The 13,987-nt window shown below is 38.7% G+C and overlaps 2 protein-coding genes across 3 annotated transcripts; one reads left to right on the plus strand and one right to left on the minus strand.

Annotated features, from left to right (window-relative positions):
* Nucleotide 1: 1 nt before the first annotated feature.
* LOC103844489 (protochlorophyllide reductase C, chloroplastic) lies at nt 2–2,114 on the plus strand. 2 transcript variants are annotated; one of them, XM_033282438.1, is made up of 5 exons: nt 2–207; nt 339–437; nt 540–1,068; nt 1,374–1,729; nt 1,804–2,107. In XM_033282438.1, the coding sequence occupies exons 1-5, from the start codon at nt 151–153 to the stop codon at nt 1,957–1,959; spliced, it is 1,197 nt and encodes a 398-aa protein (XP_033138329.1). In that variant the 5' UTR covers nt 2–150; the 3' UTR covers nt 1,960–2,107. The 2 variants fall into 2 exon arrangements, with proteins under 2 accessions (XP_033138329.1, XP_009119523.1); XM_009121275.3 differs by having other exon boundaries at nt 3–207; nt 534–1,068; nt 1,804–2,114.
* Nucleotides 2,115–9,081: 6,967 nt separating this feature from the next.
* Nucleotides 9,082–10,134, minus strand: LOC103844702 (protein ACCELERATED CELL DEATH 6). Its single transcript, XM_033282284.1, has 2 exons — nt 9,592–10,134; nt 9,082–9,474 (listed from the first exon to the last, which is right to left on the minus strand). Exons 1-2 carry the CDS (start codon nt 10,132–10,134, stop codon nt 9,082–9,084), a joined length of 936 nt encoding a protein of 311 aa, XP_033138175.1.
* Between the last annotated feature and the right edge of the window lie 3,853 nt (nt 10,135–13,987).

Here is a 13,987-nt window from a genome sequence, read left to right on the forward strand (position 1 = left end):
GGCCCATCACAAAGAATCCAAACTAGTGATCTGAGTGGCTACACGTGTCACTAATCCAATACTCCCTTATCTTTTTGTCTCCCCCCTCAAATCGAACAACGTAGAAGACAGACACTGAACTCTCGCAACTTCAGTCAGTTCCGTACAGAAATGGCTCTTCAGGCTGCATATTCTCTTCTTCCTTCTACCGTCTCAATCCGCAAAGAGGTATTATTATGTTTTCACATTCACCAAATTTTATTCTTAATACATTAATTCAAGAGTTTTGAGCTCAATGCCAACGGTTGATTTTTTTTTTTTTTTTTTTTTTGCTAAAAGGCCAATGGTTGATTTTGCAGGGTAAGTTCAGTGCTTCTCTAAAGGAGACGACTCCAACTGGTTTTTCATTCTCCAACCATCTTAAAGCCGATAAAATCTCCACCCTCTTAACCGTCAAGGTAAACAAAAAAATCAATCATCTTATAGATTCTTCAATTCTCAAAAAAAAAAAAAAACAGAGCAATGTCCTGAGTTTATTCTCTGTTTCGTTACAGGAACAGAGAAGACAAAGTCCGCGTTTCTCCAGCGTTACTCGCGCACAGACAGTTGCAACTCCTCGGGCGAACGAAGCCTCGCCGGAGCAAAAGAAGACGCAGAGAAAAGGCACCGCAGTGATCACCGGAGCTTCCTCCGGTCTCGGTTTAGCCACGGCCAAGGCTTTAGCAGAAACAGGGGAATGGCACGTGGTCATGGCTTGCAGGAACTTTCTCAAAGCCGAGAAAGCGGCGAAATCCGTGGGAATGTCTAAGGAAGACTACACGGTGATGCATCTCGATCTCGCCTCGCTAGAAAGCGTGAAGCAGTTTGTTGAAAGTTTCCGGAGAGCAGAACGGCCGTTGGATGTTCTTGTCTGCAACGCTGCGGTTTACCAGCCGACTGCTAAAGAACCTTCCTTTACAGCTGAAGGGTTTGAGATAAGCGTTGGGACTAACCATTTAGGACATTTTCTTCTCTCGAGGTTGCTTCTTGATGATTTGAAGAAATCTGACTATCCATCAAAACGTATGATTATCGTAGGATCTATTACAGGTAAATAAATAAAAAGACACATTCTCCTTTCAGACAGTGAGGTGTCGATTGTTTAAACTAGTTTTTGGTTTTAGACTTATTTTGTTTTTTTTTTTTTTTTTTTTTAATTTTGGTTTTTTAGTGTTTAGATTTAGATTTTTGTTTTTGATTTTGCTGAATTTTTTTAGTTTTTTTTTAAATAACAAATAAATTATTTTAAAATAATACAAAAATTTGTAATAAAACATTAAGAAGTTACCATTAAAATTTATCAAAATATAATGATTGTTATTTAAAAGTAAAAAAGTACATTAATGTTGTTGTAGGAAACACAAACACTTTGGCTGGGAATGTACCGCCAAAGGCGAACCTTGGAGACCTAAGAGGCTTAGCATCGGGGTTGAACGGGCAGAACAGTTCGATGATAGATGGAGGAGAGTATGATGGAGCCAAAGCATACAAAGACAGCAAAGTGTGCAACATGCTGACAATGCAGGAGCTTCACAGACGTTACCACGAGGAAACTGGTGTCACGTTTGCTTCACTTTACCCTGGTTGCATCGCTACGACGGGATTGTTCAGAGAACACATACCTCTGTTCAGGCTTCTGTTTCCGCCTTTTCAGAAGTATATCACCAAAGGTTATGTATCTGAGGAGGAAGCTGGGAAAAGACTAGCACAGGTCAGTCTTTGTAAATCGGATTATGAGTAATATATGTAGACAGATTCTTGATTGAGACTGTGGATTGGGTGTAGGTTGTGAGTGATCCGAGCCTGGGAAAGTCAGGGGTGTATTGGAGCTGGAACAATAACTCCTCTTCGTTTGAGAATCAGCTTTCGAAAGAAGCAAGTGATGCAGAGAAGGCAAAGAAACTGTGGGAGGTTAGCGAGAAGCTTGTTGGCTTGGCCTGATGCAAATGCATTCTGGATTCCAGAGTTTTGTAAGATGTACCATATTAAAGGGAAGACATTGAAGTTTAATACTTGAGAATTTGAATCAAGGAACATACACAGTACATACAGCTCTGTATTTATTCCAAAAATAATTGCGGTGAGCGTTCTCCCAACTGAACAATCCCCGATATTGATGAAACTAGTACAATATATTTCACTAAATGAAAGAGAAGTCATATACGAAATTCGTAAACTAAAATATTGTTCCCATCATTTACTAGTTTCTACCATAATCAATGAGTGACAAGAAAATTTCCATCATGTATTGTAAAACATCAAAGATTTGGTAAAGAGTATAGTTGACGTAGAGAGCAATCAATGAGTGGGCACAAGGCACTTGCATTCACCATTCAAGATCTTCAGAACTTTGTAGAATGATTTGACTTTTCTTGGATGATTGATTCTCTCTTTTGGGTGAAAAGAGAAAGGTGTGCCTTTAATCATGGTATTTTTGTGATGGCTGTATATTTTTATTGATTGTAATATGTGTTTTAGTTTTAAGATAGTTTTCTCCCTAGTAAGAGAATGGAATAAAACCAGCCTCTGAACACAATCTAAATGACCATTACAAAGCTAGAAGATTAAAATATTAGATCAATCGTTGTGAAGAAAGTTATTGAATAATCAATCGAAGTACATGTTCTAGAATATTAAAAAAAAATGTTTAAATGGTACATTGTAGAGAGAAACAACTAAGAACCGGAAATAATGCTCGAGATAACAACGGATATGACAATAGAGAGCTTTTGATTTCATTCCAAGTCATCATCGGTGTCATCCCACACAATGAGCATAAGAAGAAGGTAAAAAGGGTAACGCAAGACATACCTGAAAAAGGATGGTCTTGAAGTATAAGGGCAGACAAAAGGAACAACCAGCAGAAAAAGCATGCCCAAGAAGACGCCGCCTGAAGCAAGAAGCAAGACAGAAAGCCACAATTGGTTTCCCACCACTACAAGCATACCAGCTAGAAAAGCAAAAGACATGGAAATAAGAGCTATGCCAAGAAGCGGCAACACGAACTTGAAGACATTGAGGATCAACACCAGATCACCAAGCTGTGCCCATATGAGAGCAACAGTTGTGAGAACTGAACTGTACATTGCTATTGTGTTTGAGACTGTTGGTAAGTTTACGCTTGTTCTCTTTGTATGTTCAGGTTCAATTATAGATCTAACTGATTCGTTCTTGTTCTTAGGTGATCAACTACGCAAGGAAACGAAATGCAAACGAGATTGTTCACCCGGACTTCGTTGCCTACTGTCCGGGGAGGGAGCGGTATCCCTCAAGCTTCACTAGAATCAATACAAAGCTTTGGAAACGTCTATACAACAAGATCTCAATCCTCAGAAAGAGTCTAGTGTCGTTACCTCCGAAATATACCACAGATAATCGGATCCTCGGCTAGATCAACGTCGGAGACACTGCGCCGTCGCCTCCTGTTGAAATAGCTACCGGTAAAGCTCTCTCTCTTGATTCTCTTCTCGTGAAGCTCTCTGATCTCTCTGATCTTTCTTTCTGTTAGAAGCCGCGAGGAAGATGATGGCCGTTACAGCCGTTTTAATCAGCTGTCGAGCTCGTGGGCTTGAGTGTCACGAGGCCCAGCGCGCTCTTCTCTTTTCTCCGTTACTGAAGTAGCAGGCCCAATAGCATTGGCCCAAACCAGAAGAAAACAAGCTGAAGACCAAAAACCCACAAATCTCCACCTCTTTGGTTTTCAGACACAACCGCGAAACCCTAGGAGGTAATCAGCTCCTCGTCTCTCTTCTCCGCCTTCTCACTTTAAAAATGACTCCGGCGAAAAAACGACCAATATCATCTTCTGACGATAACCTCTGATTCAGTTGTCTCGAACCGGTAAGCTTCTTTTCTTTCTCGATTCTCTCTCTTTAGAATCGTAATTGAGTATCTCCACCTGAAACCAACATCCATCTATCTTGTATGTTAGTTATAGATACTTCCTTTAGCTCACCAAATAGCTTCTGAACATTCCGTTCTGTAGAAGAGCTACAAATCAACAATACGAACTGTTGTTGCTCTTTGCTGTTTCAAACAATCAGAACTCTATTCTCTGACTCACTCTTTATCTGATACTGAGACTGCAGATTTACAGACGAGCACCTGATACAGCCAGAAGAACTATCTCGAACCAACCCTCAGCAAACTCCACCTGATTTGCTGTTCCTGATTCAATCTCAGTGACTCAATCTCAACCCTTGTTCAGAGATCCTTCGGTTTGATCTCCTTTGCTCGACAGGTAACTCCTTCTCGTATGCTTCTTCCTTTAAAAACCTTCACACATAAACCCTTTTTTTTTTTAAATTTTCCGAGACCATCACGGAGCTACCTGGAGCCGGTACTGACTTCAGCACACGTTCAAAGAATCACAGCAGAGTTGAAACTTAGTGCCAGGTACACACTTAGTTAGAAAATCTGCTGGATTCTTAGATGTATGAATCTTTGCTAGGTTGACGATACGCTTAGCAACAATATCCCTGATGAAATTGAACTGTGTATCCATATGCTTAGTTCTCTCGTGATGAACTGCATTTTTAGATATAGAGATAGCGCTCTGAGAATCACAGTGTATCCTTACACTGTCCTGCTTGTATCCTAGTTCTGAAATGAACCCTCTTAGCCAAATAGCTTCTTTCACTGCTAGTGTTAATGCCATGTATTCAGCTTCGGTGGTCGAGAGCGCTACTACTGACTGAAGTCCTGACTTCCAGGACACAGTGTTACCTCCCACTTGAAATACAATCCCAGATACTGATCGTCTCCTGTCTAGGTCTGTAGCATAGTCTGAATCCGAGAACCCTTCAACCATGAACTCCGTAGACTTCTTGAATGTTAGACACTTCTCATAAGCTCCTGCTACATACCTTAGTACCCATTTCACTGCCTCCCAGTGCTCTCTGCTCGGGTGTGACATGAAACGACTGATCAGGCCAACTGCAAAACCCAAGTCTGGCCTTGATCCAACCATGGCATACATCAAGCTGCCCACTGCGCTTGCGTACGGCACGTCCTTCATAAACTCATATTCATCTGCTCTCTCCTTAGGATGTAAGCTTTTCAGTTTAAAATGAGATGCAGTAGGAGTAACAACTGCTTTAGCTTCAAACATGCCAAAAGTCTTTAGTACCTTCTCTAGATACTTAGCTTGTGATAGTTTTAAAATACCCTTCTTCCTGTCTCGAGTAATATCCATTCCTAGGATCCTTGAGGCCTTTCCCAAATCCTTCATTTCAAACTCTCCGCTTAGACTGTCTTTTAGAGCTTTGATGGTAGGTGTGTCTCCTGAAGCAATCAACATATCATCAACGTATAGAAGTAGATAGATCGCTTTATCAGAATTCACATCTTTCATGTAAACACATGAATCATATTCGCTTCTGATGAACCTCTGCTTCTCCATGAAACTATCAAACTTTAGGTTCCACTGTCTAGGTGATTGCTTAAGGCCATATAAGGATTTTCTCAGTAGGCACACTTTGTTCTCATCTCCTTTCTCAATGAAACCCTCAGGCTGTTCCATGAGAATTCTCTCCTCGAGATCTCCATGTAAGAACGCGGTTTTCACATCCATCTGTTCTAGCTCGTAGTCGAAATTCACTACTAGCGATAGGATCAATCTTATAGATACATGTTTCACAATAGGTGAGAAAATCTCGTTGTAATCCACACCCTCCTTCTGTGAATAACCTTTGGCTACCACTCTGCCCTTGTATCGCGGATCCTCCACTCCTGGAATGCCAGGTTTCAACTTGAAAATCCATCTGCAGCCTATAAACTTCTGATCCTTAGGTCTTTCAATTAAATCCCATGTTCTATTCTTCTTAAGAGACATGATCTCTTCCTTAGCTGCATTATTCCAGAACTTTCTTTCTTTAGTTCTCATAGCTTCTGCATAAGTCTGAGGCTCGTCAATTTCAAGTTCCTCAGCAGCAATCAGCGCATAGGCTACCAAGTTTGCATCATCAAACCTAGACGGAGCCTTTATATTCTGTCTTCGGCTTCTGTCTCTGGCCAGTACATAGTCGTCTAAGGCAGTATCCCCTGAACTGACCATGATTCCTGTACCGAGATCTGAATCTGACCCTCCGTCTGAACTAACTGACCCTTGAGAACCTTCACTGTCGGACTCATCTGACTGCCCTGAAAGATCTTCACCTGAAGTTGATGCACCTTCAGTATTTCCTCTGGGAGTAGGACCAAGTATCAAATCATCACTAAAGGATACTTTCTTTTTCATCTTCCTGTCAGTTTCAGAGTCTTCTGACATTTTAATATTTCTAATCCCATTCACCTTTTCTGTATCTTTATATAATTCCTGCTCATGAAATACAACATTTCTGCTCGTAGCACACTTGCCTTCATCTTGAATCCAAACCCTGTAGCCTTTAACTCCAAAAGGATAACCAACAAACACTCCTTTTACAGCTCTAGGACTTGTCTTCTCTTGTACTTTGTGTACATACGCTGAGCACCCAAAACGCCTAATATGTGACAGGTCAACCTTTCCTCCTGTCCATCTCTCCTCTGGGATCTCAAAATCGATGCTGGAGCCAGGAGTTCGATTTATCAGATATACTGCGGTTGATGTAGCTTCAGCCCAGAACTCAGATCCCAAACCGGTTTCAGATAGCATGCTTCTTACCTTGTCCATAATGGTTCTGTTCATACGCTCAGAGACGCCATTCTGCTGAGGAGTATAGGTGCACGTACGGTGACGCTTAACTCCTGAGTCTTTACACAACTTATCAAACTTGTAGTTGCAAAACTCCAAACCGTTGTCTGTTCTTAGACATTTTAGCTTCCTTCCTGTTTGGTTTTCAACCTCTAGTTTCCACTCTTTGAAGCTTTCAAAAGCTTCGTCTTTAGTCCTCAAGAAGTAAACCCAAACTTTCTTTGAGTAGTCATCAATGAAACTTATGAAGTACTTGCAGCCACCTAGACTCTCTGGCGTGGATGGTGATCCCCACAAGTCAGAGTGAACGTAGTCTAGGATCCCTTCTGTAGTGTGCTTTGCTTTCTTGAAACTCTGCTTATGTGATTTTCCAAGAGCACAACTTTCACAGAATTTTAAATCTTTGACTTCTTTGATTTTTAGGTAACCCTTCTTCACCAAGACATTCATGTTTGCTACACTCATATGCCCAAGTCTGGAGTGCCACAAATCTATCATATTTGGCTCAGCCTTTCCTATATTCACTTCACCTCTGGACACTGTGCCTTTTAGGTAATAGAGCCCGTCTTGATAGTTACCTGATATCACTCTTTCACCATCCTTAAAGAACTCAACTTTAAAGTCTCCACCTTTGTAGGTACACCCTGCCTTCTCAAGCATTCCATATGATATCAAGTTTCTGCTCATCTGTGGCATATACCTCACATCAGTAAGTATAACCTCAACTCCATCTGTATTTCGAATTTTTATATTCCCAATGCCTTTCACATCACACTGTGTGTTGTTTGCCATTAAAACCTTTCCACCATTGACGTCCTTGTAATTATACAGCACGTCCCGTTGTGGAGTTATGTGAAAAGAACACCCGGAATCTAGAACCCATTCTTGTTTAGAATCCAAAGTGCTTACAGTTAGGACTAGAGGCTGCCTTCGTTCTGAAACCGTGTTTGCTGAATCATTAGAATCTTGTGACTTGTTTTGCCTCTGTGGACACTCACGCTTCCAATGTCCCTCTTTCTTGCAGATAAAGCAAGCAGTTTTACCGTCTTTGTTTGCTCTTGGTTTTGACTGTGACCTTTGACCACGAGACTTAGATCTCCCTCTGCCAGACTGACTGTTGCCGTTACCACGATCATTCCTTTTGCTTGACCGTCCACGTGACTCCACATACAGCCCTTCATTTGTCTTTCCAGCTTTTCCAAGCAGACCTTTCTGTTTGAGCTCTATCTCCTTGGCGTACGCAGAGGAGACCACCTCTCTCACTGTGAGAGTATCTTTCCCGGTGCCATACTTCAGCGTATGAACCAACGCCTCATACTGTGACGGTAAACCTGTAAGTAACTGAATCGCCTGATCCTCATCACTTATGGTTATATTAAGACTCGCTAGATCACCAATCAACTTGAGGAAACCATCCATATTTTCTTCAACGCTCTTAGATTCATCCATCTTGAAACTGGCAAATTGTTGCTTTAGATAGATCCTGTTAGGTAGAGTTTTGGTCTGATAATCACGTTCCAACGCTTTCCACATTGCAAGAGCTGTAGGTTCATGCATTACCTTTCTTAGAATCATATCACTTAAACAGGTTCCCATTAGATTCTTGATTCTTGTATCTTTCGCAACCTTTGCAGGATCAAGAACTGGATCAGCACCTTCTTCCAGCTTCTCTGACGTCTTGTAGAGTGTTGATCCTTCTTGAAGAACTGATCCCAGGCCTTGAATCTCCAGCTGACCAAGAAGTTTGTACTTCCACATGCCAAAGTCTCCCTTTCCATCAAACTTATCCATCTCGAATCGACCTCGAGTAGGATCAATCTCCACAGAGTCCTTCCCAAGGTCCATCTTGAACAACCTCCTTTTAAACAGCTTCTACCCTCAGTGCAATTACGAATCCTTCCTGAAACAATCAGCTCCAAAACAAGCAACCACAGCTCTGATACCACTTGTTGGTAAGTTTACGCTTGTTCTCTTTGTATGTTCAGGTTCAATTATAGATCTAACTGATTCGTTCTTGTTCTTAGGTGATCAACTACGCAAGGAAACAAAATGCAAACGAGATTGTTCACCCGGACTTCGTTGCCTACTGTCCGGGGAGGGAGCGGTATCCCTCAAGCTTCACTAGAATCAATACAAAGCTTTGGAAACGTCTATACAACAAGATCTCAATCCTCAGAAAGAGTCTAGTGTCGTTACCTCCGAAATATACCACAGATAATCGGATCCTCGGCTAGATCAACGTCGGAGACACTGCGCCGTCGCCTCCTGTTGAAATAGCTACCGGTAAAGCTCTCTCTCTTGATTCTCTTCTCGTGAAGCTCTCTGATCTCTCTGATCTTTCTTTCTGTTAGAAGCCGCGAGGAAGATGATGGCCGTTACAGCCGTTTTAATCAGCTGTCGAGCTCGTGGGCTTGAGTGTCACGAGGCCCAGCGCGCTCTTCTCTTTTCTCCGTTACTGAAGTAGCAGGCCCAATAGCATTGGCCCAAACCAGAAGAAAACAAGCTGAAGACCAAAAACCCACAGAGACCACAAAGACTTTATACCAATGTGTTTCTCCTTCAGGTACTTTTGTCACACTGAAAGCTGCAGAAAATGCAACAGTGGCAACGAGTATAGCCAGCAACAGCAGGGTGTTAACTCTATCCTTGTACTTTTTGGCAGATGGCATCTCATTGGACTGGATGATTCCTTCCTGAGGCCCAGGTGCCAAAAATGAATCATACGGCATTAACTTTAGGGCTCTTGGGGTACCAACACAAACTAAAGCCATCCATGTCAGTCGCTGCAATGTAAAAAGTAAATGTAAAGCATTCCTGTGTAGCCCTATGCGGTTATCAGATAGTGTGAGTCTAGACTCTAGAGAGACTCAAGGGAAGATATAAAAAGCTAAAGAGTGTACCTCACGGAAAGTGGGGTTCAAATCCATACATTCCTCAGCTGCATCAAGAGCTGTAAAGCCCAATTTGTTCTGTTCACCCACGTTAACCCTTTCATCCTTTGTAAGTATATGGACAATCATTGGATACCAGAACATTGTAGCCAAGTGTAGTGGAGTGTTTCCTTTATGATCCTTCTGATTTATGAGGTTTGCATACTTTTCGTTTTTGAGAATGTATTTGACAACTTCGTTTTTCCCACATTCAGCTGCAACGTGAAGGACATTTTGGCCTTGTAGGTTAAGTAGCTCTATCGTGTCAGGGCAGGATTGCAGGATAGCCTGCAGAGCACCCATATGACCTCTTCTGCAAGCCGAATGGATGGGGAAGAAGCCATCAGGATCCTTAACATAAGCAATATTACTAAACTCCTGTAATAGACGTTCTACTCCTTCATCATATCCTATGGACGCTGCATATGAGAGAACGCTCCTTTTCTCTTCGTCCCTTGAGTTAATGAGGTTTTGGCGGATGGGTACTAATAGAAGATTTAAGATCTCTGCCATATTTTTATTAAAAAAATGGTTAGTTCCACTAAATAAGATGATCTAGAAGAATTGAAGATCTTTTACAAAAAAAAAGAAGAAGAAGAATTGAAGATCCAAGTATGAAACCAAAGAAAAAATAATCAAAGTCTAGGAATGTAACCTATATTTTTGCTTTTTATTGCAGCATGCATAACTGATTTTCCTTCGTAGCGAGGAACAGGACTTATTAGCATTCGGGCCACGAGTAACACATCCCCAGCTTCAGCTGCCATGTACAAGGGAGATGCCCTCTCTTCGTTAGGAACAAAAGAAACCCTTGGATCGACTTCCGCGAGACGCAAAGCAACATCTTGATGATTTGCTTTCAAAGCTAGGTGCAGGGCGGTGTTTCCTCCATTGTTCTGCACTACCCAAACATCTCCAACTTCTACCTGTCTTCCTTCTCTAAGGAAAATTTGCATTCCACGCGGAAGTTGGTTTAGGTAGTTAATAAGACGGATCACAGCCGGTGCATGGCCTGCAGCAGCTGCTACATGGAGAGGAAGGTCTCCATTGGAGTTTGGTCTTAACAAAAGGCTTTGATAATAATTAGGAATTGGGTCCCAGTTTTCAAAAACTTCTCGCTCATGGTTGATTATATGCTCCAGTAGTCGGAAATGACCATATATGGCAGAAAGGTGCAGGATTGTGTTTCCTTGAGGAGTTATTTCTGTCAGAACTGCTCTTCCCTGAGCTACTAACTCATTAAATGCTTCGATTGTACCTTCTGTGGCGACCATATATATTCTTCTTTCCATGTAGTTGATCTCTTCAGGGGGTGAAATGGTAGCATCATGAAGTAGTTGCATGTGGCGTAATTCCCTAATCCTGGCTTTTCTATGCCTTAGAACTGCAATTTCTATATCAGACTTCCCCATGAGCTTATCTCTCAAACCCTCTGGTTAATGTCTTGGCAAAGTACCTTTAAGCAAGAAGCTTGTGGAACATCGACAAAAAAAATCAGCCAGAATGAAAAATAATATATGACATCATAAGTAATCACGACTTAAATCAATATAGTGACTGAAATGCTTTGATGCATACGTACCTGAAATGTAAAGGGACTTTAACAATTTGGTAGGAGCCGGAGTAAACAAGATAGACTATAAAACTTATGAATTATAACACCTTTCAGAATGCTGTATTATATAATCGTACGATGAGCGAAGTAGGGAAGATGTGTGGGAAGAGGGAAACCATTTTTTATTTTAAAATATTACTGTACACATGCTAAGGCTTCAAAATGATTACTATTTACAAGCTGGTGAAGGCATATACTAGCACAAGTTGTCTGATTAAAGTAGTGTCTGATCTTAATCTACTAAAAGAAGATATCATGCAAGAAAGTAGCAACACAGACACAAGAAATGATTTGTTTATGTTAGAGCAAGTCCAAATGAGGTAACAGAAGAAGATACCTATATGATTCGTCATAAATCTTGTAACGACTTGAAAATTTATAAACTATTTGAAATTATGATAGTTACCCAACACTTTTGGTTTTGTTATGTTAGTCCCCAATGAATAGAATTAGAAATAGTTGAGTTTGAAACTAAACAAGCCAATAACAGTCTAAAGAGAACATGTACGTTCAGTAAATTTCATAGATATTGATCGATGAATCTAACAAGATATTGATCAATGAATCTAACAAGCACAACATAATTCAGAGATGAGATGATAATTTGTTCACGTGAAATCCAAATATTAGAAGTTAAACATGGAAATACACTAGTTATGTTAGTCCCAATGAATATAGTTAAAAGTAGTTGAGTTTGAAACTAAACAAGCCAATAACAATCTGAAGAGAGAACATGTATGCTCAGTAAATTTCATAGATACGGATGAATCCAACAAGACACATTGACAAGCACAACATAATTCAGAGATGAGATGATAATTTGTTGAAATACACTCTCAGATGACATAATCGGTTTATTGATTGATAGGCAGATAGATAGATATATATTATTTCTTTAGGATTGGGTTGTCTAGGTTTTGGATTAATTATTTTAGATAATGGATGGGTATGGACTATTTTTTCTGAGAAATGCTAAACTAAATATGATTCATGGATCAAGTTTTCTAGATTTTACATCAGATTTGGATCGCACAAAAATTGGTCATAACAAGTACATATTTGAGCTACTCAGATTTTAGATTGGATCCATTGTTAGAACTTTATATCAAACATAAGAATAACATTTGAACTAATGTCTTGAAAGACATGTATTTTAATAAAATAAAGCTTTCTACGATATTTCTATTTGTTTGTTCACATAATTAATCAAAGATAGTGTATTTGGCTTCTATTAATTTGATTGATATTTTTTGACAAATACTATTTTGTTAAATCTAGTAAATGTTTGGATAATCATTTACGTTTAAAGGTAAACATTATATGCAGATAATTTGTTTAAGCATTTTTAATGAATATTTGGATTATTTGAGTATTTGCTTATCTCATATATTCTGAACTGATGCACTGTTATACTTTCATATTTTGTTGTTTTTTGCTTTTTCTTTTTGTTATTTTATCACATATTTTCCTTGAGCCATTTCATACATAATTTTTTATGTGGCAGTAGTCTTCTTCTCGGCAATGTTGGTGATCCTCCTGCCTTGCCGATGCTGGCACCAAAACTTGGGGAGAGTTTATGAAGTAAATAAATACTTTTATTCAATGGATGCTATCCACTGTGTTTATATTCATATCAGCTAAGCTTATCTTGTTTGCTAAGTTGTTGGTGTTTATGTGGTCTGAAGCACAAGTTCCTTCTATGTAATCACAGATCTTCCTTTCAGATAGAAAATGCTACTTTCCAAAAAATGTTTTTGCCTTTGATATCATTGTATGATGTGTTTTACTTATGTGTTGAATTTTTTTTTTTTTTTGAGATCATCAGCCTCATCGTAGGTGTAAAAACTACCTTGGTAATTTTATTCTTTCTTGATGATGAAGGATGGAAATACACCGTTGGAGCCTATTATTGTAGTCTTCCAAATTTTTAGATTCACTTTTTGATTTGAGATTTTGTTCCTTTTTTTAATGTCATTTTCCCCTTTATTATTATTATCAAATTGAATGATAAAATATCATTACAGAGATTAATTTCGAAATTATTTTGACTAAAAACTATTACATCCCCTATATATTATTTGAGAAGCATTGCAACATTTTTTGTAGCCACATGTCATCACTAGAATGATTCTTAGAATCCTTAGAAAAACATGTTGGTTCATCTAAATATATAATAAACTTTTTATTAAACCACAATAAATACATTATTAATGTGCTTTATTATTTTCTTAAATAAGATTACGGAATTGTCTAATATGGCTAAAGTATATATGACAATTAATGATTTTGGATCATAAAAATTTGATAAAAATAAGTGTGTATTATAATTATATTTGTTTAATTTTAAGCTATTAAAATAAATTAAACAATCATAGTAACCATATAATAAAAATTTAAAAAATTATTTATATATTATATTTTGAATTTTTAAAAACGAGTATAAATTACTAAAACTGTTAAAAGTTTCACATTCAAATTTTGTGATCTATGATTTAAAACTTTTGTTATGACATGATACAAATAATTAAAAAATAATATAAGTTGAAAGTCTCATTTAATAAGTATCAAAAATAAAAGATATATAAATATATGTATCATTTTAAATTAAACTATATGCCATATAAAAATACATAAATATCTTAATTTTGAAATTTACTTTGAACATTTTTTGATAAAAAAATTGAAAAAATATTGACAACTAAATTTTTTGAAATATTATAATTTACTTAAACCCTTAATCCCACAGTAAAA

This window comes from Brassica rapa, chromosome A10 (genome assembly GCF_000309985.2).
Source record: "Brassica rapa cultivar Chiifu-401-42 chromosome A10, CAAS_Brap_v3.01, whole genome shotgun sequence".
Lineage (NCBI taxonomy): Eukaryota > Viridiplantae > Streptophyta > Magnoliopsida > Brassicales > Brassicaceae > Brassica > Brassica rapa.